The following is a 24,956-nucleotide window of genomic DNA, read 5'->3' as shown; positions in this document are numbered from 1 at the left end:
TCACCCAGGTTCAAAATATCTAATAGCAGAAGGCAAAGTTCAAAGTAAAATTATTTTCGAAGTACATCTATGTCACCATATCCAATCTTGAGATTCATTTTCATCCAGGCATACTCAATCTATGGAATAACAATCAATAAAGACCACCCAACTAGGAAGCTCAACCAGAGGGCAGAAGACAACAAACTGTGCAAGTACAGAAAGAAAGAAATAATAATAATTAAAAAATCAGCAATAAATATCGAGAATATGAGATGAAGAGTCCTTGAAAGTGACTCCATTAGTTGTAGGAACATTGCAGTGATGGGGCAAGCGAAGTTGAGTGAAGTTATCTTCTTTGTTTGAAAAGCCTGAATGTTGAGGGGTAATAACTGTTCCTGAAACAGGTTGTTAGCCCTGAGGCTTCTGTACCTTCTCAATATTATGTTTTTATTTATTTTTTTCTTTTTATATTTGCACAGTTTGTTGTCTTCTGTTCTTTGGATGCACACCCTAGTTGGGTGGTGTTTGATTGATTCTGTTATGGTTATTGTTTTATAGGTCTGTTAAGTACACCTGCAAGAAAATGAATCTCAGGGTTGGATGTGGTGACATGTGTACTCTGACAATAAAATTTACTTTGAACTTTAATCAAGCGACTGGGGGAGGGAGGTGGAATTCTGACCTTTACCAGAGCTCAGAATCAGACAGTCTCTGTGGAAATGGTTTCCTCACATTCCCCCAGGATTGAGGAGTCACTGCCAGCCTCAGAACAGAAAGTGTACAAAGTGCCCCTTGCAAGATAAACACTGCGTCAGCACAAGGGACTGCAAAGATTGTGGGCGTGGGGACTAGGCACCAGAAGAGGCCATATTCGGTGGGGCAGGAAAACAAAAGAAATTTGTGATAGGAAGTACACCCACACGGTAAAGTCATCCAAAAATAGTCATTTAATGACGAAATATTGCACAACATTTTACAGATTTAAACAACTGCACAGCTCCAGGCCAGCAGAAGATCAACAGTCTAATCCCCCCACCCCCCATCCCCAGTGGCATCACAGAGCAAGAACTGACCCAACTTGCCTATGTCGACCAAAATGACCTTTGACTCCAGACCCATTTACCTGTATTTGGCCCATATCCCTCCACCCGCTGGCTGAGGTTATGCCTTGGGCTTCTTTCAAATCTCTCCCCTCTCACCTTTAGCCTATGCCCTCTAGTATTCTATTTCCTCCCTATTGGAAATTTCACATTCACCTGATCTCTGCCCCTCAAGTTCCTGCTGAGTCTTACTCCTCTCCCACCTTAAAACCTTTCCCTGCTCAGCTTAATTCTCCCCCTCATCTCAGAGTATCCAGGAGCTTGTGTCCACAGTGAGGCCTCACCCACACAGACCGCGTAATCGCTTTGCGTTCAGTCCACAGGAGTGACTCTCAGTGCCCTTTTTGACTCTCCCTTTAATTCCCACTCCCAGCTGTCATTCAGCGTCTCCCTGCTCTGTTAATGAGGATCAATAACAAACTGAAGGAACAATACCTCGTTTGTAGACTGCAGGAGTCCATGTTGAATTGTGAAATTGTAGACAACTGTCCCGGTTTGTTTTACAATTACCCCTCCCTAGCCACAATCAGATCCCACTCTATCAGTATCAAACTATACACACATTCACATGTAACAAGCCTGCGTTACGTGCCATAACTGAGAAATTCCCTCTTTTCCACCCGATTCCCTACCCAAATTGGCTTATTTATGGACTGTTTATTCCTCTCCATAGATGCTGCCTGGACTGCTGAGTTTCTCCAGCATTTTGTGCGTGTTGTTGGACTCACTTCTCTCCTCTCTGCCTTTCTCATTTGCCTTCCCTCTCTTTGTTTGTCTTTCCTTCTCCCAGCCTCTTTTTTGCCCTCTCTCTTGCTGTCTTTCTCTTTGCCTTCCCCCCTCTCTCTTTCCCTCTCCCCCTCCCTCTCCCTTTTCCTCTCAAGGAAAGGTCCCCTATCAGAAACGCTGACTGTTTTTCTCTCTCTCCGCGCAGAAGGGAAAGTTTCTGCTCAATCTGCTGAGTAACTTCAAAACTTCCTGTTTTTTTGTTCCAAGTGATCAAAAACTTGGCAGGGCGCAAAGTGATAGCGGACTGTCCTGAAGGACGGAGGTCGAGGATTAGAGTTCCGCTCCAGGAACTTGAGCTCGGTTCCACAACAGCTGACCGGCGGGGGACCATGAGGGAGGACTGGGGGGGGGGTGCGGGTGGAGGCAGGCGGTGAGGAGGCAGCATCACAGGAGGGGTGGTGAGGGAGCTCTGTACTGTGGGGGGGTCAATGAGGAGGGAGCATCGCGCTGTGGGAGGTGTCATATATGGAGAGCGCCACACTGTGGTTGAGTGCGTAGGGCAGTGAGGAGGGAGTGGTGTGCCTCGAGAGGGACGAGGGAACTCCATGCTGTGGGAGGGAAGATGAGGAAGTAATGCTGAATTGTGGAACAGGCCGTGAGGGAGGACGGGGCTCACTATGGGCAGGAGGCAATTAGGGAGTGCCCCGCTGCAGAAGGGGACGGCAAGGGAAGTGTGCCGCACTGCTGGAGGGTTAGTGAGGAGGGTACGCAACACGTTACAGTGGTAGTACAAAGACAGGGCCGCGCCGCGCGGAAGCCGCAGGACCGAGGGAAGCCGAGCTGCTGAGTAGGGACGACTGACACAGGTCACAGGGACGGGGGACGAAGGCGGGCAGCAGCAAACCAGGACTGAGACGGCGTACGCTTTGTGCCGGCTCAGGCGACCTCGGTAACCCCCGTCTCATTGCGTGTCTGCGTGGGATAGTAGTTGAAGCCTGTGGAGAAGGAATGGGAATAGTTTTAGTACAGCGCCCATTACTCCCATTGATATTAACAACATGTATTCCGAGTGTTTATCACCCGTCCCCGACTCTCACCCGGGAAGCAGTGGAGTCAGTGGCCAGCTCCACCCACTGCCATCCTCCTGGTAAAGGTTGGGGAGGGCGGGCTTGGATTTGGACCCAGTGACGGTGGAGGATTGGTGAGATATTCTGCCGTAGGGACAGTATGGGACCTGGAGGGTGGGGGGGCGCCTGTGTGTGACGTTCCCCCCACTGCCTCTAGCCCCTCTGGGAGGGGCTCTCAGGAGTAGTGAGGAACCATGGTGCGTTCTTAGCTGGTGCACTTTGCAGCCACTGTGGGGGAGGGAGAGTGCGTTCAGGAAGGGTGATTGGGGTGCCTATCGCGGGGGCTGCCTTGTCCTGGACCATGTCGAGCCTCTCAAGGGTTGTTGGAGCTGTGCCTACCCAGACAGGTAGAGAGTGTCCCACTGCAACCCTACTCACTACCTCAGTTTAGCAACACTATGACCACTTTGCTCTATAACAAACTCACTTTCAGGGACTTTTTAAACCTCATGTTCTCGATATTTATTGCTCATTTATTTCTTTTTTTGTATTTGCACAGTTTGTTGTCTTTTGCACACTGCTTGAACGCCCAGGTTGGTGCAGTCAGTCATTAATTCTGCTATGGCTATTACCCTATTATGGATTTATTGAGTATGCCTGTAAGAAAATGAATATCAGGGTTGATCTGATTGAAAGCGATAGAGTGAATGTGGAGAGGATGCTTCCTACAGTGAGGGAGTACAAGACCTATGAACACAGCCTCAGGATAGAGGGACGTCCATTTAGAATGGAGATGAGGAGGAATCTTTAGCCAGAGAGTGGTGAATCTGTGGAACTCGCTGCCACAGGCAGCTGCAGAGATCAAGTCATTGGACGTACTTAAGGCAGAGGTTGATAGATTATTGATTAGTCAGGGCATGAAGGGATACAGGGAGAGGGCAGGAGATTGGAGCTGAGAGGGAAAATGGATCAGCCATGATGAAATGGCGGAGCAGACTGGATGGGCCAAATGGCCTAATTCTGCTCCCATATCATATGGTTTTGTGGTCTTATGGTGACATATGGACTTTGATAATAAATTTACTTTGAATTTGTTTTAATTGTGTTATTTCTCAATAAAAATGTTTAATTTACACTTTTCTTGGGAATGCTCTGATACAATGTGCCCGTGATGTTGCTGTAAGTAAGCTTTTCATTGCACCCGTACATGACACCAGCCCCCTAGGATTGAGTCAACGTAGTGCATGTGCATATTTCATGACAGGAAAAATGTGGGCTTTATGGAAGGGGATGTTTTGACATGTTTGACAACAGAAGTAAACAGGATTCAGCTTTTAAAGAACAAATATCAAAACAAGATAATGGAAGAATATTATGGAAAGGAGCCACCCAATCACTGTTTTCTGTAAAAAGTATAAAAGTGCTTGATTTGAGACACAAGATTGAAACTATTTTCATGACACTTGCCTGCAGATAAAACTTCCCTTGCAAGGAAAATAAGAAATGTGCCTAAAATTTGATCTACTCTGAATTGGCTGGAGGTTCTTTGGGTACATTACATGTCCTAGCTGAAGGGTAGTTGACATCAGGCAGCAATGGGGCCCAATGGGTCGGGTCTCTGGAAGGGGAGGGGACGGACAGACTGGCCTGCACCTTCGGCATGGGTAGAGGGAGAAGGGTTCTGAAGTTTGATGCAGGTGGAGTGAAGGAGTCGAGGCTGAGGAGCCTCGTTACCCACACAACTGGCCCAGTGTGAGGTTGGATTGTGCTGGGCGCTGAGCCGATTTGGAGAAATCGAGAGCAGCTTTGGACTGAGCCGTGAAATCTGGGCCCGGAATGAGTCTCTGGGTGGCATGTTCTAGGCCCAGAGCCTTTTGCTGCAGCAGTGCCTGGGTCCTGGAGCAAAGAATGATATGCTGTTTGGACAATTTAGACCAGGGATGGCCAACCTATGGTGCATGCGGCAAAAGCACTGCATTGGATGATTAGAATTGGCGCATTGCACCCCAGTGACAATAATAAAAAAGGTCTACTCATGCTGAAAGTATTAACCAAAAACCGATTTGTAGAAAAAAATCTGTAACAGGAGTTCAAGTGGCTTCGAGCTAGAAATGGGTTTACTGAGAATAAATCTAAAACTTAGCAATTATTTTTGGCGATTTTATTATTTCATGCACATCTTTTGACGAATGTTATCTTCTTTCACATTAATCTGTTTTCAATTTTTAAAAAACGTTCAATGAGTCAAACTAGGAAAGAAAGACTTTTGTTCTGCAGTTGCTCCATAACTGTTCAACACACGTTTGGTACTTGTTTGATCCTGAGACGCCAGGCGTCTGCACCAGCGATGCGTCGCAGGTTTTTGCCCGTCAGTTTACAACTGACACTCGTGTTATGGAGTTGTACTTTGTTCATCCTTTGTCAACATTTGCAGTTTTGTACTTTTTCAAAAATTAAGCCTTGTTTTTACATTCAGTTACCCATCACAGTGCACAAGAAAATGAGCAAAAGAAAAGCAGAAAGTGATAGTAAGCATGAATTCAATGAACAGTGGGAAAATGAGTTCTCATTTACAGCGGGTCCGTCAGGAAAACCGTTGTGCATTGTTTGTGAAAACACTTTCTCACATGATAGAAGACATGATCTTAACAGACACTATAAAACGCAATATCAGACTGAAATAGAAGGAAAACTGAGGCTAGAGCTTGGGTCTGAGTTACAGAAAGAATATGTGATTAAGAAAAAGGAAGAAATCAAAAGAAGACAAAATATATTTGTTAAAAGTCTCATTAAGGTAAGTAATATTTATCTTGTTTTTAATATTAAATCAATATATCATGTAAAATGTTAAATATGTCTATATTAACATATTTTTACAAGAATGGAATGGGGGTACAAGAGTTGTATGGCGCACCTGAACTCGTACGTGAAAAAGGTGACACACAGAATATAAAAGGTTGGCCACCCCTGATTTAGGCGGACAGGGTACTGGGATCGGAGGTGACAGCCGATTTTGCTCACTCTCTAGCAGGGTTTACTCTTCTCTCTATGGTACTGAGGCCATGAGACTACTGCCAATACTCCGTGCCCGTTAATACCATGGACTGATACCCAGGCTTTGGGCCTACTCTGGTGTTTGGAGCTGATGACTCCTTTTGGGTTGAAATGTTGTCGTTCGCTTCTAAAGTTTACATGATTTGTGTTCTCCCTCACCATCCCGCCCACCGCCCACCGCCCCCCCCCCAATATCGTGTGTAGGCCTTTATTTTATTTATCTGTTATTGGGTTCATTCGGGATTCTTGCTTTGTGACTGCCTGTAAGTAAATAAATCTCAAGGTTACATAATTTATACATTCGTTGATAATAATAAATGTGCTTTGAATAAAAAGTTGCCCCTCACCTGTGGACGAGGACTTCTTACAGCGTTTGTAGATGACAAAGGACAAGAGAGAGGGGACGAAGATGGTGGTGATGAGGACGATGGCGAGCATCATCTTTTGGTTCAGTTGTCCTATCTGTCTCTCAGGAATCTCCAGCGAATTCACAGTAGAAAATGCCCTGTTCTCCAAAGATCCCTCCTTGGAAATCCCTCCTGTTAATGGAAGGTAGGCACAGGGGTAAATCATAAACACAAGAGACTCTGCAGAGGCTAGATATCCAGAGCAACTGGGACAAAATGCTGGAGGAACCCAGCACCTATAGAAATCAATAAGTAGTTCACGCTCTGGGCTCAGATCCCTCGTCAGGACTGGAAGGAAAGGGGGAAGCAGCCTGAGTAAGAAGGCTGGGGGTGGAGGATGGAATACAAGCTAGAAAGTGATAGGTGAAGAGCCTCATGGGTGGGGAAAGGGAGGATGGAGTGATAGATGGGAAAGATAAAGGGCTGGAGCAGAAGGAATCTTACAGGAGAAGAGAGTGGACCATGGGAGAAAGGGAAGGAGGAGGCGCTCCAGGAGAGGTGGTAGGCAGGTGAGGAGAAGAGAAGAGGCAAGAGGCGAACCGGAGTGGAGAATGGAAGAAGATGGAAGGGGGAGTGGGGAAAATGAACAGAAGTTAACGAAACTGATGCTCATGCCTTTTGGTTGGAGGTTACCCAGACAGAACACGAGGTGCTGGTCCTCCATCCTGAGGGAGACCTCGTCGTGGCAGTAGAGGAGGCTGTGGACCGACATGTCGGAATGGGAATGGGGATTAGAATTAAAATGGTTGGCATGCAAGGATAACACACGCCATTTCTTTGCCGCTTTTGTCTGTTTTTTTTTCCAGGCCGAGTTGCTAGCTCAACGCTCAACCCAGCACGGATGAAAAGCGTGGAAGGAGCCGGCCGGATTCGAACTCGGGACAGCTTGCCTCGAAGCCCGGTGCAGATGCCGCTATGCCACCGGTCACTTTGGCACAGGAGTAAGCAAAGATTTAATTTAATTTCTCGTGTTCGTCTCTGCTCCCTCTACCTAATGTTTGGTTTATAATCTTAGGGATCAGGGCACTTCTGGTGAGGCCCATCCCTGACCTCCCCCTCTCCCCTTGGGAAGGGGGGGTGCTGAGCCACTGCTGTATTTCTGGTGAAGGTTCTCTTGCACCGCTGCCAGGGAGGGAATTCCGGGATTTGGGCCAGCCACAGTGACAGGAAGTGTGAGAAAGGGAAGAGGGAATGAAGCAAGAGAGACAGGAGGAAGAGATCAGGATAGATAGAAATAAGGAGAATGGGGGAAAAATAGAGAAAGAAATAGAAAGAAAAAGGCAGGAATGGAGTGAGAGACACTCTGTTTATTTATTTATTTATTTATTGAGATACAGAGCTGGAAGGGCTTATTCTGCACTTCAAGCCGTGCTGACCAGCAAACCCCAATTTAATCCGAGCTTCATTACTGGACAATATTCAGTGACCAACCGGTATGTCTTGGGACTGTGGGAGGAAACCAGAGCACCTGGAGGAAACCCACACAGTCACAGGGAGAACGTACAAACTCCTTATGTGCTGCAGCGAGAATTGAACCCAGGTCACTGTAAAGTGTTGTGCTAACCAGTGCATTAACGTTCCGCTCCTCCCCCCTCCCTCTTATTCTTCTCTTCCCTCTCCCTCCCCACTCTCTTCCCCTGCTTGGTCCCTCTACTCCCTCTCTCCCCCCCAATTTCTCTCTTCCTCCCCCTCACTTTCTCTTCCCCCCCTCTCTACCACCCCCACCTCCCTAACTCAAATCACTGAATTGGAAAGTCATGCCAAGTCATTGCGTGAGGCGCTGAGGAGCAAGCACCGCGGGCGGATGGGGGGGGTGTTTGGTGACCTCGTTGCGGGGTGGACGGCGAGGGAGGAGGGAAACGTGTCCAGAACAGAATACTGACCGGCGGCGAGAGAGGGAGATGTGAGCGGCACGGTGCTGCTGGCATGCGGGACCTCAGATCCCGAGTTCCATCTCGCCTTTCCCGAAGAGTGAGTGGGTCCAGGGAATGCCGGAGAGATCCCCACAGATGTCTCCACCACTGGTGTTGGCAGTTTAACGCCTGGGCTTTGGTCAGAGGTCACAGTCACTGGCATACGATCCAGCAGCGTCCATGTCGGAGTTCCCGTACTGCCTGTACAGAGGATTCATCAGACAGAGATAGAGAATTAGGCCATTTGGCCCATCGAGTCTGCTCTACCATTTTCCCACCATCTCCCCTTAACCCCCTTACCAATCAGGGACCTATCAATCTCTGCCTTAAATGCAGTTGGCATCCATAGCCCAGCACCTCCTCCACCACCCCCCCAGCCCCCCCCATCCCGTGGCAACGAATTTCACTGATTCACTAGTCTAAAAAAACTCATCTCTGTTCTGGAGTGCCAAAAGACATGAAGGTTGGTAGTGTTGTGGATGGTGACAATCGTCTGTTGCGCTGGGATATTGACAGGATGGGCTGAGATTTGGCAGATGGAGTTGAAACCGGGAAAGTATGAAGTGATTCAGTGAAGAAGGTCAAACCTGCAGTCTGGCCTCTACTCTACAACCTACAGACTCACTTTCAGGGATTCCGTACCACTGGTGTTCTCAGTATTACTTTCATTTGCACAGTTTGTCTTTTTTTTTAAAAAAAAAGACTTTGCTTGTCAATTTTTGTTTGGTCATAGAACTCCCTTTGGCCCATCCAGTCCATGCTGAAACCGTCGAACTGACTACTCCCATGGACCTGTACCAGGACCCCAGCCCTCCATGTACCTATTCAAACTTCTCTTAAACATTGACATCGAGCTCGCGTGCACCACTTCCACTGGCAGCTGATTCCACACTCTCACCACCCTCTGAGGGAAGAAGTTTCTCCTCATGTTCTCCTTAAACTTTTCACCTCACACCTTTAACCCTTGACCTCTATCTCTAGTCCCACCAAGCTCAGTGGAAAAAGCCTGCCTGTATTTACCCCTCATCATTTTGCATATATCTATCAAATCTCCTCTCAGTCTCTTATGTTCTAAGGAATACATTGGCTGGAGTCAAGGGCCTTGTGCTTTAGCTTTTGGTAGGGTTAAAGGGTAGAGGCCAGATAAAAGCTGGTCCCCCGGGTCTGGGGGTTCAGCTCAGGGCTAACAACCCTGACTGGCAAAATAAAATTGTTACCGGCAACGGAGAATCTTTCTACATGATCCCATGACCATGCTTGCTCTTGGCAATTTTTTTTATATAAAGAGAAGTGGTTTGCCATTGCTTTCTTCTGGGCAGTGTCTTTACCACAAGGGTGACCCCAGCCATTATCAACACTCTTCAGAGATTGTCTGCCTGGCACCAGCGGTGGCCTAACCGGGACTTGTGATCTGCACCGGCTGCTCAAACGACCATCCAGCACGCGCTCTCATGGGTTCATGTGACCCTGATCAATGCCCCCTAGTGATCAGGTGCTGCACCTCGCCCAAGGGTAACCTGCAGGCTAGCGGAGAGACAGGAGTGCCTTACACCTCCTTTGGTAGGGACATACCATCATCTCGCTGCTCTAACTAGCATGACTTTGAAGTGTGGGAGCAGACTGGAGCATTCAGAACAAACACGCATGATAACAGTGAGAATGTGGAAACAGTGGCGGGCATCGAACCAGAACACAACTGTGCCTGGAGACCATGCCCTCCACATGGCACAAGGCCTTACCCGGTGTTGTCTCGGTAGGGCGAGAGGAATCCCAGTCAGCAGTGGAGTGCAGGGATCTCAGATGTGCTTCCGTGGTTGTTGGCGGATTGTTGCCGAGCCGTTTTTCTGCTGCCGGAGGACTGGCACTTTTCCGAACTATGGGAGACAAATTGGGTCAACCTGGCACAGCCTCGCCCACAGTACAGTGCCCTCCTCACCGACCCTACCGCAGCGCAGGTCTCCCTCCTCACCGACACTCCCGCAGCGCGGGTCTCCCTCCTCACCACCCCTCCCGCAGAGCAGGTCTCCCTCCTCACCGACCCTCCCGCAGCGCGACCCTCTCTCACCGACCCTCCCGCAGCGCGGGTCTCCCTCCTCACCGACACTCCCGCAGCGCGGGTCTCCCTCCTCACCGACCCTCCCACAGAGCGACCCTCCCTCCTCACCGACACTCCCGCAGCGCGGGTCTCCCTCCTCACCGCCCCTCCCGCAGCGCGACCCTCTCTCACCGACCCTCCCGCAGCGTGGGTCTCCTTCCTCACAGACCCTCCCGCAGCGCGGTTCTCCCTCCTCACCGCCCCTCCCGCAGCGCGGGTCTCCCTCCTCACCGCCCCTCCCGCAGCGCGGGTCTCCCTCCTCACCGCCCCTCCGCAGCGCGGGTCTCCCTCCTCACCAACCCTCCCGTAGCGCGACCCTCTCTCACCGACCCTCCCGCAGCGCGACCCTCTCTCCTCACCGCCCCTCCCGCAGCTAGGGTCTCCTTCCTCACCGACCCTCCCGCAGCGCGGGTCTCCCTCCTCACCGCCCCTCCTGCAGCTAGGGTCTCCTTCCTCACCGACCCTCCTGCAGCGTGGGTCTCCCTCCTCACCGACCCTCCCGCAGCGCGGGTCTCCCTCCTCACCGCCCCTCCCGCAGCGCGACCCTCTCTCACCGACCCTCCCGCAGCGCGGGTCTCCCTCCTCACCGACACTACCGCAGCGCGGGTCTCCCTCCTCACCGACCCTCCTGCAGCGCGGGTCTCCCTCCTCACCGACCCTCCCGCAGCGCGGGTCTCCTTCCTCACCGCCCCTCCCGCAGCGCGGGTCTCCCTCCTCACCGCTGTTCCCGCAGCGCGACCCTCTCTCATCGACCCTCCCGCAGCGCGGGTCTCCCTCCTCACCGACCCTCCCGCAGCGCGGGTCTCCCTCCTCACCGACCCTCCCGCAGAGCGACCCTCCCTCCTCACCGACCCTCCCGCAGCACGGGTCTCCCTCCTCACCGCCCCTCCGCAGCGCGGGTCTCCCTCCTCACAGACCCTCCCGCAGCGCGACCCTCTCTCACCGACCCTCCCGCAGCGCGGGTCTCCCTCCTTACCGCCCCTCCCGCAACGCGGGTCTCCCTCCTCACCGACCCTCCCGCAGCGTGACCCTCTCTCTTCACCGACCCTCCTGCAGCGCAGGTCTCCCTCCTCACCGACCCTCCCGCAGCGCGGGTCTCTCTCCTCACCGCCCCTTGCGCAGCGCGACCCTCTCTCACCGACCCTCCCGCAGCGCGGGTCTCCCTCCTCACCGACCCTCCTGCAGCGCGGGTCTCCCTCCTCACCGACCCTCCTGCAGCGCGGGTCTCCTTCCTCACCGCCCATCCCGCAGCGCGGGTCTCCCTCCTCACCGACCCTCCCGCAGCGCGGGTCTCCCTCCTCACCGACCCTCCCGCAGCGCGGGTCTCTCTCCTCACCGACCCTCCTGCAGCGCGGGTCTCTCTCCTCACCCACCCTCCCGCAGCGTGGGTCTCTCTCCTCACCCACCCTCCCGCAGCGCGACCCTCTCTCACCGACCCTCCCGCAGCGCGGGTCTCCCTCCTCACCGACCCTCCCGCAGCGTGGGTCTCCCTCCTCACTGACCCTCCCGCAGCACGACCCTCCCTCCTCACCGCCCCTCCCGCAGCGCGGGTCTCCCTCCTCACCGACCCCCCGCAGCGCGGGTCTCCCTCCTCACCGCCCCTCCCGCAGCGCGGATCTCCCTCCTCACCGCCCCTCCGCAGCGCGGGTCTGCCGCTTCACCGCCCCTCCCGCAGCGCGGGTCTCCCTCCTCACCGCCCCTCCGCAGCGCGGGTCTCCCTCCTCACCGACCCTCCCACAGAGCGACCCTCCCTCCTCACCGACACTCCCGCAGCGCGGGTCTCCCTCCTCACCAACCCTCCTGCAGCGCGGGTCTCCCTCCTCACCGACCCTCCCGCAGCGCGGGTCTCCCTCCTCACCGCCGTTCCTGCAGCGCAGGTCTCCCTCCTCACCGCCCCTCCGCAGCGCGGGTCTCCCTCCACACCGACCCTCCCACAGAGCGACCCTCCCTCCTCACCGACCCTCCCGCAGCGCGGGTCTCCCTCCTCACCGACCCTCCTGCAGCGCGGGTCTCCCTCCTCACCGACCCTCCCGCAGCGCGACCCTCTCTCACCGACCCTCCCGCAGCGCGGGTCTCCCTCCTCACCGCCCCTCCTGCAGCGCAGGTCTCCCTCCTCACCGACCCTCCTGCAGCGTGACCCTCTCTCTTCACCGTCCCTCCCGCGGCGCAGGTCTCCCTCCTCACAGACCCTCCCGCAGCGCGGGTCTCTCTCCTCACCGCCCCTCCCGCAGCGTGGGTCTCCCTCCTCACCCACCCTCCCGCAGCGCGGGTCTCTCTCCTCACCATCCCTCCCGCAGCGCGACCCTCTCTCACCGACCCTCCCGCAGCGCGGGTCTCCCTCCTCACCGACCCTCCCGCAGCGCGGGTCTCCCTCCTCACCGACCCTCCCGCAGCGCGGGTCTCCCTCCTCACCGACCCTCCCGCAGCGCGACCCTCTCTCCTCACAGACCCTCCCGCAGCGCGACCCTCTCTCACCAACCCTCCCGCAGTGCGACCCTCTCTCATCGACCCTCCCACAGCGCGGGTCTCCCTCCTCACCGACCATTCCGCAGCGCGGGTCTCCCTCCTCACCGCCCCTCCCGCAGAGCGACCCTCCCTCCTCACCGACCGTCCCGCAGCACGGGTCTCCCTCCTCACCGCCCCTCCGCAGCGCGGGTCTCCGTCCTCACCGCCCCTCCCGCAGCGCGGCCCTCTCTCACCGACCCTCCCGCAGCGCGGGTCTCCCTCCTCACCGCCCCTCCCGCAGCACGGGTCTCCCTCCTCACCGACCCTCCCGCAGCGCGGGTCTCCCTCCTCACCGACCTTCCCACAGCGCGGGTCTCCCTCCTCACTGCCCCTCCGCAGCGCGACCCTCTCTCACCAACCCTCCCGCAGTGCGACCCTCTCTCATCGACCCTCCCACAGCGCGGGTCTCCCTCCTCACCGACCATTCCGCAGCGCGGGTCTCCCTCCTCACCGCCCCTCCCGCAGAGCGACCCTCCCTCCTCACCGACCGTCCCGCAGCACGGGTCTCCCTCCTCACCGCCCCTCCGCAGCGCGGGTCTCCGTCCTCACCGCCCCTCCCGCAGCGCGGCCCTCTCTCACCGACCCTCCCGCAGCGCGGGTCTCCCTCCTCACCGCCCCTCCCGCAGCACGGGTCTCCCTCCTCACCGACCCTCCCGCAGCGCGGGTCTCCCTCCTCACCGACCTTCCCACAGCGCGGGTCTCCCTCCTCACTGCCCCTCCGCAGCGCGACCCTCTCCCACCGACCCTCCCGCAGCGCGGGTCTCCCTCCTCACCGCCCCTCCCGCAGCACGGGTCTCCCTCCTCACCGACCCTCCCGCAGCGTGGGTCTCCCTCCTCACTGCCCCTCCCGCAGCGCGGGTCTCCCTCCTCACCGCCCCTCCGCAGCGCGGGTCTCCCTCCTCACCGACCCTCCCACAGAGCGACCCTCCCTCCTCACCGACACTCCCGCAGCGCGGGTCTCCCTCCTCACCAACCCTCCTGCAGCGCGGGTCTCCCTCCTCACCGACCCTCCCGCAGCGCGGGTCTCCCTCCTCACCGCCGTTCCTGCAGCGCAGGTCTCCCTCCTCACCGCCGTTCCCGCAGCGCGACCCTCTCTCATCGACCCTCCCACAGCGCGGGTCTCCCTCCTCACCGACCCTTCCGCTGCGCGGGTCTCCCTCCTCACCGACCCTCCCGCAGAGCGACCCTCCTTCCTCACCGACCGTCCCGCAGCACGGGTCTCCCTCCTCACCGCCCCTCCGCAGCGCGGGTCTCCGTCCTCACCGCCCCTCCCGCAGCGCGACCCTCTCTCACCGACCCTCCCGCAGCGCGGGTCTCCCTCCTCACCGACCCTCCTGCAGCGCGGGTCTCCTTCCTCACCGCCCCTCCCGCAGCGCGGGTCTCCCTCCTCACTGCCGTTCCCGCAGCGCGACCCTCTCTCATCGACCCTCCCGCAGCGCGGGTCTCCCTCCTCACCGACCCTCCCACAGCGCGGGTCTCCCTCCTCACCGACCCTCCCGCAGCGCGGGTCTCCCTCCTCACCGACCCTCCTGCAGCGCGACCCTCTCTCACCAACCCTCCCGCAGTGCGACCCTCTCTCACCGACCCTCCCGCAGCGCGGGTCTCCCTCCTCACAGACCCTCCCGCAGCGCGACCCTCTCTCACCAACCCTCCCGCAGTGCGACCCTCTCTCACCGACCCTCCCGCAGAGCGGGTCTCCCTCCTCACCGACCCTCCCGCAGCGCGACCCTCTCTCCTCACAGACCCTCCCGCAGCGCGACCCTCTCTCACCGACCATCCCGCAGCGCGACCCTCTCTCACCGACCCTCCCGCAGCATGGGTCTCCCTCCTCACCGACCCTCCCGCAGCGTGGGTCTCCCTCCTCACCGACACTCCCGCAGCGTGGGTCTCCCTCCTCACCGCCCCTCCCGCAGCGCGGGTCTCACTCCTCACCGCCCCTCCGCAGCGCGGGTCTGCCTTTTCACCGCCCCTCCCGCAGCGTGGGTCTCCCTCCTCACCGCCCCTCCGCAGCGAGGGTCTCCCTCCTCACCGACACTCCCGCAGCGCAGGTCTCCCTCCTCACCGCCCCTCCCGCAGCGCGGGTCTCCCTCCTCACCGACCCTCCCGCAGCGCGGGTCTCCCTCCTCACCGACCCTCCCGCAGTGTGGCACATTAGCATCCTGGGCCATCCCACACATGAGGGAAGTGTGGCCCCGTCTGTCACTGACCGATGCGGTGGAGCACGGCACAGGAAGGATACACGAATCATTCTCGATTCCCATCCAGTAACTGGTGGCCTGACTCAGTTATCTGTACTGGGACCCAGAGCCCACAAAAAGACTCTGTCGAGCTCGAAATATACCCAATGACTCGGCTCCCACATTCCTCTGGCTAAAGAAACTCCTCTTCATCTCCGTTCTAAATGGATGTCCCTCCATTCAAGGCTGTACCGTCTGGCCCCAAGCTCCCCCAGTTTTGGAAACATTATCTCCATGTCCACTCTATCTAGGCCTTGCAATATTTGGTAGGTTTCAATAAGGCCAAAAGACATAGGCCATTCAGCCCATTGAGTCTGACTAGCCATTCCATCATGGCTGATTTATTATTCCTCTCAACCTCATTTTCCTGCCTCTTCACATATGACAACCTTACTAATCAAGAACCTGTCAACTTCTGCTTTAAATATCAGAAAGACTTGGCAATGAATTCCACAGATTCTCCCCCACCCCCCACTGGCTAAAGAAATTCCTCCTCATCTCTGTTCAAAAGGAACATGCTGTGCTCTCTGGTCTGAGATACTTCCACTATTGGAAACATCCTCTCCACATCCAACCTCTCCAGGCCTTTCAACATTCAATAAGATCCACCCCTCATTCATTTAAACTCCAGCAAGTACAGGCCCAGAGCCACCGAGCGGTCTTCATGCGTTAACCCTTTCATTCCCCAGATCATTCTCACAAACATCTTCTCCAATGCCAGCACATCCTTTCTTAGATAAGGGGCCCAGAATTGCTCACAATATTCCAAGTGTGGTCTGACTCATAAAAGCCTCCGCATAACACCCTTGCTCTGGAAATGAATGCTAATATTGCATTTGCCTTCCTCACCACGAATTCAACCTGCAAGGTTTAAATGAGATCCCCGCTCATTCTACTAAACTCCAGCAAGTCAACATTCCAATAACCATTTCATTCCCTTTTTAGGCTATGGAGCCTTACCATTAACCGAGGGGTCTATGGACCCTAGGCTGGGAACCCATACTCGAGATGGAAGGAAGGCAATGGTCATATTCAGGAACTAGTCACAGGGCGGTGGTAAAAGTAGAGTTCTGCCAGGGGCTGAAATGGCTTCGATGGGCTGAATGGCTTCTGTCTGCACTGTAATGCTATGATTACCTTTATCGATATATTCCTTAAGATCCTTCACCCAGAGGAGATCAAAGTTCAGGCAGAGGTACCCTCGTCTCTTGTGAACAACACTGTGGACAGAACAGGTGAAGTTTAGCACTGGGAACAAGGGTCAAGATGCTACAGCCCTCGCTCAGTTTTCCCACCCGCAACGGGGCGAAGGGTCCATTGACCCACCAGAGTGGTCAGGTGGGCACTGCCAGCCACCCCAATGGAATGCAGTCTTCTTTTACACAGAGGGCAGGGCAGGACTGTGTGCAGCTCCCTGTACACCATCCCATCACACACTCCCGGGGTCAGACACACCCTGCACTGTCCCATTACACAGTCCCAGGGTCAGACACAGAGTGTAGCTCCCTGTACACCGTCCCATCACACACTCCCGGGGCCAGACACACCCTGCACTGTCCCATTACACAGTCCCAGGGTCAGACACAGAGTGTAGCTCCCTGTACACCATCCCATCACACAGTCCCGGAGCCAGACACACCCTGCACCGTCCCATCACACACTCCTGGGGTCAGACACACCCTGCACTGTCCCATCACACAGTCCCGGGGTCAGACACAGAGTGTAGCTCCCTGTACACTGTCCCATCACACACTCCTGGGGTCAGACACACCCTGCATTGTCCCATCACACAGTCCCGGGGTCAGACACAGAGTGTAGCTCCCTGTACACTGTCCCATCACACACTCCCGGGGTCAGACACACCCTGCACTGTCTCATCGCACACTCCCGGGACCAGACACACCCTGCACTGTCCCATCACACAGTCCCGGAGCCAGACACACCCTGCACCATCCCATCACACCCTCCTGGGGTCAGACACACCCTGCACTGTCCCATCACACAGTCCCGGGGTCAGACACAGAGTGTAGCTCCCTGTACACTGTCCCATCACACACTCCTGGGGTCAGACACACCCTGCACTGTCCCATCACACACTCCCGGGGTCAGACACACCCTGCACCATCCCATCACACCCTCCTGGGATCAGACACACCCTGCACTGTCCCATCACACACTCCCGGGGTCAGACACACCCTGCACCGTCCCATCACACAGTCCCGGAGCCAGACACACCCTGCACCGTCCCATCACACACTCCCGGGGTCAGACACAGAGTGAAGCTCCCTCTACACTGTCCCATCACACACTCCCAGGGTCAGACACAGAGTGAAGCTCCCCCTACACTGTCCCATCACACACTCCCAGGGTCAGACACAGAGTGAAGCTCCCTCTACCCTGTCCCATCACACACTCCCATGGTCAGACACAGAGTGAAGCTCCCTCTACACTGTCCCATCACACACTCCCGGGACCAGACACAGAGTGAAGCTCCCTCTACACTGTCCCATCACACACTCCCAGGGTCAGACACAGTGTGAAGCTCCCTCTACCCTGTCCCATCACACACTCCCGGGACCAGACACAGAGTGAAGCTCCCTCTACACTGTCCCATCACACACTCCCAGGGTCAGACACAGAGTGAAGCTCCCTCTACACTGTCCCATCACACACTCCCGGGACCAGACACAGAGTGAAGCTCCCTCTACACTGTCCCATCACACACTCCCAGGGTCAGACACAGTGTGAAGCTCCCTCTACCCTGTCCCATCACACACTCCCAGGGTCAGACACAGAGTGAAACTCCCTCTGCGTTGTCCCATCACACACTCCCAGGGTCAGACACAGTGTGAAGCTCCCTCTACACTGCCCCATCACACACTCCCAGGGTCAGACACAGAGTGAAGCTCCCCCTACACTGTCCCATCACACACTCCCAGGGTCAGACACAGAGTGAAGCTCCCTCTACACTGTCCCATCACACACTCCCGGGGCCAGACACAGAGTGAAGCTCCCTCTACACTGTCCTATCACACACTCCAGGGGTCAGACACAGAGTGAAGCTCCCTCCACACCAGGAGTTTGCAACCCAGAGTCCATGGACCCCTCATTTAATGGTAGGGGTCCATTACATAAAAATGGTTGGGAACCTCTGATTTACGCTGACCCATCACACACCCTCTACAGAATGAAGCCCCCTCTACACCAGGGTTTCTCAGCTGGGGTAATCACTGAGAGGTTGTGATTAAAGAAAATAAACTTTTTTTCACTCAACACACATCAAAGTTGCTGGTGAATGCAGCAGGCCAGGCAGCATCTGTAGGAAGAGGTGCAGTCGATGTTTCAGGCCAAGACCCTTCGTCAGGACTAACTGAAGGAAGAGTGAGTAAGGGATTTGAAAGTGGGAGGGGGAGGGGGAGATCCAAAATGATAGGAGAAGACAGGAGGGGGAGGGATAGAGCCAAGAGCTGGACAGGTGATTGGCAAAGGGGATATGAGAGGATCATGGGACAGGAGGCCCAGGGGGAAAGACAAGGGGGGGACCCAGAGGATGGGCAAGGGGTATAGTCAGAGGGACAGAGGGAGAAAAAGGAGAGGGAGAGAAAGAATGTGTGTATATAAATAAATAACAGATGGGGTACGAGGGGGAGGTGGGGCATTAGTGACGTTTGAGAAGTCAATGTTCAGTCAGTTTTTTTTTTAACTTTGCATGATGCTAGTGCTCACAGTGGTGGACAGTGTGCCCCGTAGCAATCTCAGCCAAGTATGATAGTGTGCAGTTAGACCATGTTTATCTGAGATCGGACGGGACAATGGTAGGCTGATAATTGGTGAGGGCTGTATTGTACGGAGGGGAGGATGATAGGCTGATAATTGGTGAGTGCTGTATTTCACGGAGGGGAGGATGGTTGGCTGATAATTGGTGAGGGTTGTATTTCACGGAGGGGAGGATGGTAGGCTGATAATTGGTGAGGGCTGTATTTTACGGAGGGGAGGATGATAGGCTGATAATTGGTGAGTGCTGTATTTCACGGAGGGGAGGATGGTAGGCTGATAATTGGTGAGTGCTGTATTTCACGGAGGGGAGGATGGTAGGCTGATAATTGGTGAGGGTTGTATTTCACAGAGGGCAAGACGGTAGGCTGATAATTGGTGAGGGTTGTATTTCACGGAGGGGAGGACGGTAGGCTGATATGAGTGTTGTTTTGCACAGAGTGGAGGACGGTAGGCTGATAATTGGTGAGTGCTGTATTTCATGGAGGGGAGGACGGTAGGCTGATAATTGGTGAGTGCTGTATTTCACGGAGGGCAAGACGGCGGGCTGATAATTGGTGAGGGTTGTATTGCACGAGGGGAGGACAGCAGGCTGAAGAGGAGTGTGAAGTGCGTTTTCCAAGCATTGAATAGACTCGTCTAACATGGGTTGTGACGTCAGCCTCTCCCTGTGCAAAATACACAGGATACTTTATTAACCCCTGTGTTTTACAGACATGTCTGACAGTCTAATATGGTGATTTTTGAAGAGGAGATGTGAGATGGAAGGGGAGGACTCCAGGCCCATAGACAATTCTGATAAGGTTAGTGGTGAAGAATTACAAAAGTCTGAGTCATTTCACTGCACTAGTGCAACAACGAGCACAAAAAAGTCCGTCTTTACGATGAAAGCTACTTATCAATGGGTTTTACATGGACCGGTGATCCGAGTTGTCCCATTCCATTGTGCAGAGTCTGTGGCAAACAACTTACAAATGCAGCGATGGCTCCAGCAGAACTGAAAAGACACTTACCTACAGGTCACAGCCATGTGACAAGCAAAAGTGCTGATTATTTTAACCGGCTATTGGAATCTCAAAACTAACAGAGCAAAGGTTTTGGAAATAAAGTTACAGTCAATAAAAAGAATCAGGAAGCAAGCTAATTAGTAGCAGAACTTATTACTCAGAAAAGGATAAGTCACACAGTTGGTGAGAACCTCATGATGCCAGCATGGAAATTTATAGTGGGTAAAATGTTAGGACAAGATGCAGTACGAGAAATTGAAAAGGTTTCATCCTCAAACAGTACAGTAAGCTGATGTATTGATGACGTCACGTGATGCTGAAGAGGTTTTGTGAGATGAACTGAAAAACAGCTTCTCTATCCAGATTGATGAGTCAACAGATTTCACCAATAAATGTCATCTTGTAAGATGTGCAAATGATGGTGAAATTCAAGAATTCAAGAGCTGCCCAAAACAAGCAAAGGCCAAGATATAATTAATGATTTTTCTTCATATCTGGAAACAAAAGATCTGCCTTGGAGGAACTGTGTTGGCATCTGTACTGATGGTGCCCCGTCAACGCTTGGCCCTCTGAGAGGTTTCGTTTCTCTTGTAAAAATGAAAATCCTGACATTGTCACAACACACTGCTTTCTTCACAGAGAGGTGCTGATGTCAAAAACTCGGAGATGAAATGAAAAAAGTTGCTACAAAAATGGTCAGCTTTATTAAACAAAGACCAGTTCACTGGAAAATATTAAAAACCTGAAAACCCTGACAAAGGCACACCAATCTCCTGCTACATGCAGAAATCTGGTAGCTAAGCAGAGGAAGAGTTGTCAACAGGGTGTTTGAGCTGAAAGGTAAACTGCAGAAGTAATTTCAAGAAAATTTTTGCTAAGTGCTTTAAAGATGAAGAATGGCTGAAGGAACTAGCCTACCTAGCAGACATTTTTCATCATATGAACCAGTTGAACAAGTTCTTTAAGGCCCTGGAGAAAATGTTTTGACTTCAAGAGACAAGATTCTTGGATTTAAAAGGAAATTCAGTCTTTGAAAAAGTCATATTGCGAAAGGAAATCTTGAAATATTTCTACTGCTGCGTGGGCTTGAGACTGAGGAAGGATATCAGAGAGTCTCGAGTCTTATTGAAAACCCCCTGGAAGAACAAAATTGAACAATATTTTCTCTCTCTTTCAGCACATGACTGGGTGAGGGAGCTTCCTCTAAATCTTCCGCTCAGCCTGTGGACTTGACTTTGACAGAAGAGAAAGAACGTTATGATCACGCACTCAAGATCAGATTTACTGACCTGCCTCTGGACAAGTTCTATTTCTTACATGTGAGCAAGCTTTTTCTTGTTTAACAAGCACGAAGAGCAAGGATAGAGTATATTTCAATGGAATCTGAAATCTGTGAACTTGTGCAGCAAAAAACAAGCACAGGTTTCACATGCTAGGCCTATATTTGAGCCTGACTGTGTCACTTAGTAAGAAAATGTTTTTTTTCAAACTCTTGTATAAGTTTGTGGGTTAGGTTATATTTTTATTCATATTGCTTTGGTTTATGGTTTTTAGTAACTTCACTATTCAATAAACTTTAATACTATAAATAGATTTAATTAAAATAAATTTACAACCTTTATTTAAATTAAATCTACCTTTAGAAAAATTAAATCCCATTTTGGCTTAAGTCAGATATTTAGCAGAAATTTATTATGTTTGCTTTGTGAGTTTTTAAAATTTATGAAAGGGAAAGAAAGAGATAAATTTCAAGAAAGGTAAGCTAAGCTTAACTACCTGTTTTTCTCTAACAAATGTTTGCTAAAAGTTCATTCTCTATTCAAAAGAGCATTGACAATTTTGTTTGGATTAATATACCTACAACTTATTGATCAAGTGAATGTACGGTGAGCTGTAGATATAATAATTTTAACACAAGGGCTCCCTGGTTCCTCCAGGGCAAAACAGGTTGAGAAAGGCTGCTGTACACATGCTCTCGGGACTGGGTCGAAACAGGTTCAAGGGCACTGATTAACCAGACCAAGGAATATGAGCTGATTCATACAGATGTAGGGATTAACACTTGGCGAGGGATTTCAGGCAACCCACACTAATGAGAAACATGCAAGACAGACTCACCGAAGGGCTAACTGAGGCTTGTTGCAGTGGCTCAGGGTCCTGTAATTTAATGAAAATTCTCCAAAGGCACTCCTCCTCCATTTCATGGCAAAGAATTTTTTGCAGCATATTTCATCTTGAACCTCCGCTTTAAAAGCCATGGCTGTGGATACAGAGATCTGGTCTGGTGACTGAGGCAGGAATCTGGAGATCCCCTCCTGAGTCTGAGACCCCTTCTGTCCCAGTCTCATCCAACCCAAAGCTTCCGACTGGGCACCGACTGTGGACACAAACCCTTGCGAGTTCCTGCACTAAACTGGCACACTCCGATTTTAACTGTAACCCCCTCCTCCCCTACACCCTTCCCCCCATCTCTGTGACCCTGCTTCTCCCCTACACCCCTCTTTGCCTCTGTGACCCTCATTTCCCCTACACCCCTCTCTGCCTGTGACCCTCCTCCTTCCCCTACACCCCTCTCTGCCTGTGACCCTCCTCCTTCCCCTACACCCCTCTCTGCCTGTGACCCCCTCCTTCCCCTACACCCCTCTCTGCCTGACCCCCTCCTTCCCCTACACCCCTCCCAGTCTGTGAGCCCCTCCTTCCCCTACACCCCTCCCAGTCTGTGACCCCCTCCTTCACCTACACCCCTATCTCTGTGACCCCTCCAGCCGTTACACCGCTCTCAGTCTCTGTAACCCCCTCTGGTCTTTACACCCTTCCTTCGGTGACCACCTCCCCCTCCCGGTAAGTATTCTGCTTCCGACTCGGACACCCTCCGGCGTCTGGTTGACAGGTACAAGTTAACTTTAAACTCTGGATCTCACCTGACCAGGATAGCAGCGATCCCAGCAGGAATACGAAGGCCGGCCGGCATCTATCCCTCTGGAGAGCCATGTCCTTCGGGGCGTACTCAGCACCTTACAGATCAGCAACGACGGATAACCCCGGCGCAGGCGGATGGAAACTGGTCACACGCACACAAAATGCTGGCGGAACGCAGCGGACCGGGCGACTTCGATAGGAAGAGTCCGGGTTTTTCCCAGAGAAGAAAGAGCTTCGAGCTGATTGGTCAATGGAGCTCACTGTTGGGGCAGAGGTAATCCTGTGGGAAAATGGGAAGGCACTCGGAGGGGTAACGGGAGCAGAATGAGGCAAAAAGGAGGGGCAGCTAGAGTGGGGAAAAGGATAAAAGGGGGGCAATGGCAACATTAAGGGACAACAGCAGAGCAATCAAAAGGCAACACGAGTGTTATTAAGGGGAGAGAGAGTGAGGCAATAGGAGAGTAAGCAGAGGGCAATTGTAGGAGAAACAGGAGCGGCGAAAGACGAGGAATCGGAGGGGCAACACAAAGGGAGACAGGTGAGGCAGTAGGAGGGGCAAAACACAAATGATACAGGAGGTACAACAGGACTGACAAGCAGGGCTAACAAGACGCAAACACGAGGAAATCTGCAGGTGCTGGAAATTCAAGCAACACACACACACAAAGTGCTGGTGAACGCAGCAGGCCAGGCAGCGTCTCTGGGAAGAGGTACAGTCGACGTTTCGGGCCGAGACCCTTCGTCAGGACTAACTGAAGGAAGAGTGAGTAAGAGATTTGAAAGTGGGAGGTGGAGATCTGAAGTGATAGGAGAAGACCGGAGTGGGAGGGATGGAGCTAAGAGCTTAAAAGTTGATTGGCAAAAGGGATGCAAGGCTGGAGAAGGGGGAGTATCATTGGACGGGAGGTCTAGGGAGAAAGAAAGGGGTAGGGGAGCACCACAGGAAGATGGAGAACGGGCAAGCAGTTATTGTGAGAGGGACAGAGGGAGAAAAGAGAGAGAGAGAGAGAAAAGGGGGAAAATAATAATAAATGAATAAGCGATGGGGTACGAAGGGGAGGTGGGGCATTAACGGAGGCTAGAGAAGTCAATATTCATGCCATCCGGTTGGAAGCTACCCAGACGGAATATAAGGTGTTGTTCCTCCAACCTGAGTGTGGCTTCACCTTTACAGTAGAGGAGTCTGTGGATAGACATATCAGAATGGGAATGGGACGTGGAATTAAAATGTATGGCCACTGGGAGATCCTGCTTTCTCTGGCGGACAGAGCATAGGTGTTCAGCGAAATGGTCTCCCAGCCTGCGTCAGGTCTTGCCAATATATAGGAGGCCACACTGGGAGCACCGGACGCAGTATATCATCCCAGCCGACTCACAGGTGGACTGTCGCCTCACCTGGAAGGACTGTCTGGGGCCCTGAATGGTAGTGAGGGAGGAAGTGTAAGGGCACGTGTAGCACTTGTTCCGCTTACAAGGATAAGTGCCAGGAGGGAGATCGGTGGGAAGAGATTGGGGGTACGAACGGACAAGGGAGTCGCGTAGGGAGAGATCCCTGCGGAAAGCAGAAGGGGGGGGGGGAGGGAAAGATGTGCTTGGTGGTGGGATCCCGTTGGAGGTGGCGGAAGTTACGGAGAATAATATGTTGGACCCGGAGGCTGGTGGGGTGGTAGGTGAGGACCAGGGGAACCCTATTCCTAGTGGCAGGAGGATGGAGTGGCAGGAGGATGGAGTGGCAGGAGGATGGAGTGAGAGCAGATGTACGTGAAATGGGGGAGATGCGTTTAAGAGCAGAGTTGATAGTGGAGGAAGGGAAGCCCCTTTTCTTTAAAAAAGGAGGACATCTCCCTCATCCTAGAATGAAAAGCCTCATCCTGAGAGCAGATGCGGCGGAGACGGAGGAATTGCGAGAAGGGGATGGCATTTTCGCAAGAGACAGGGTGAGAAGAGGAATAGTCCAGATAGCTGTGAGAGTCAGTAGGTTTATAGTAGACATCAACAGATAAGCTGTCTCCGGAGATAGAGACAGAAAGATCCAGAAAAGGTGTTGGAAATGGACCAGGTAAATTTGAGGGCAGGGTGAAAACTGGAGGCAAAGTTAATAAAGTCAACGAGCTCAGCATGCGTGCAGGAAGCAGCGCCAATGCAGTCGTCGATGTAGCGAAGGAAAAGT

At 53.2% G+C, this 24,956-nt stretch overlaps 1 protein-coding gene and 1 long non-coding RNA gene across 5 annotated transcripts in view; one reads left to right on the top strand and one right to left on the bottom strand.

Moving 5' to 3' along the window:
• Positions 1-924: 924 nt before the first annotated feature.
• Positions 925-23,558, bottom strand: LOC140197873 (uncharacterized). 2 transcript variants are annotated; one of them, XM_072258422.1, is made up of 7 exons: positions 22,789-23,554; positions 21,986-22,127; positions 16,224-16,306; positions 9,989-10,123; positions 8,220-8,450; positions 6,277-6,468; positions 926-2,803 (listed from the first exon to the last, which is right to left on the bottom strand). In XM_072258422.1, the coding sequence occupies exons 1-7, from the start codon at positions 22,856-22,858 to the stop codon at positions 2,745-2,747; spliced, it is 912 nt and encodes a 303-aa protein (XP_072114523.1). In that variant the 5' UTR covers positions 22,859-23,554; the 3' UTR covers positions 926-2,744. The 2 variants fall into 2 exon arrangements, with proteins under 2 accessions (XP_072114524.1, XP_072114523.1); XM_072258423.1 differs by lacking the exon at positions 8,220-8,450 and having other exon boundaries at positions 925-2,803; positions 22,789-23,558.
• The window catches only part of LOC140197874 (uncharacterized), a 74,497-nt gene continuing 70,592 nt past the window's right edge, over positions 21,052-24,956 (top strand). The window contains exon 1 of one of the 3 annotated variants that reach the window (XR_011886046.1): positions 21,052-21,186. This is a non-coding gene — a long non-coding RNA (uncharacterized lncRNA). Of the gene's footprint in view, positions 21,187-22,641; positions 22,709-23,173; positions 23,550-24,956 lie in introns of those variants that run through there. The other 2 variants (XR_011886045.1, XR_011886044.1) reach the window with 2 other exon arrangements.

Source organism: Mobula birostris, chromosome 5 (genome assembly GCF_030028105.1).
Source record: "Mobula birostris isolate sMobBir1 chromosome 5, sMobBir1.hap1, whole genome shotgun sequence".
In the NCBI taxonomy this organism is placed as follows: domain Eukaryota; kingdom Metazoa; phylum Chordata; class Chondrichthyes; order Myliobatiformes; family Myliobatidae; genus Mobula; species Mobula birostris.
The sequence above is the reverse complement of the archived record's forward strand: the minus strand, read 5'-3'. Positions and strand labels throughout refer to the sequence as shown.

Coding starts and splice junctions, on each gene's coding strand:
- LOC140197873 (XM_072258422.1), bottom strand. CDS start 22,858: ATGGCTCTCCAGAGGGATAGATGCCGGCCGGCCTTCGTATTCCTGCTG. Junction 8,451..9,988: donor CCCTACCGAGACAACACCGG/GTAAGGCCTTGT, acceptor TCCTCTGTACAG/GCAGTACGGGAACTCCGACA. Junction 6,469..8,219: donor ATCTCCCTCTCTCGCCGCCG/GTCAGTATTCTG, acceptor TTCCATTAACAG/GAGGGATTTCCAAGGAGGGA.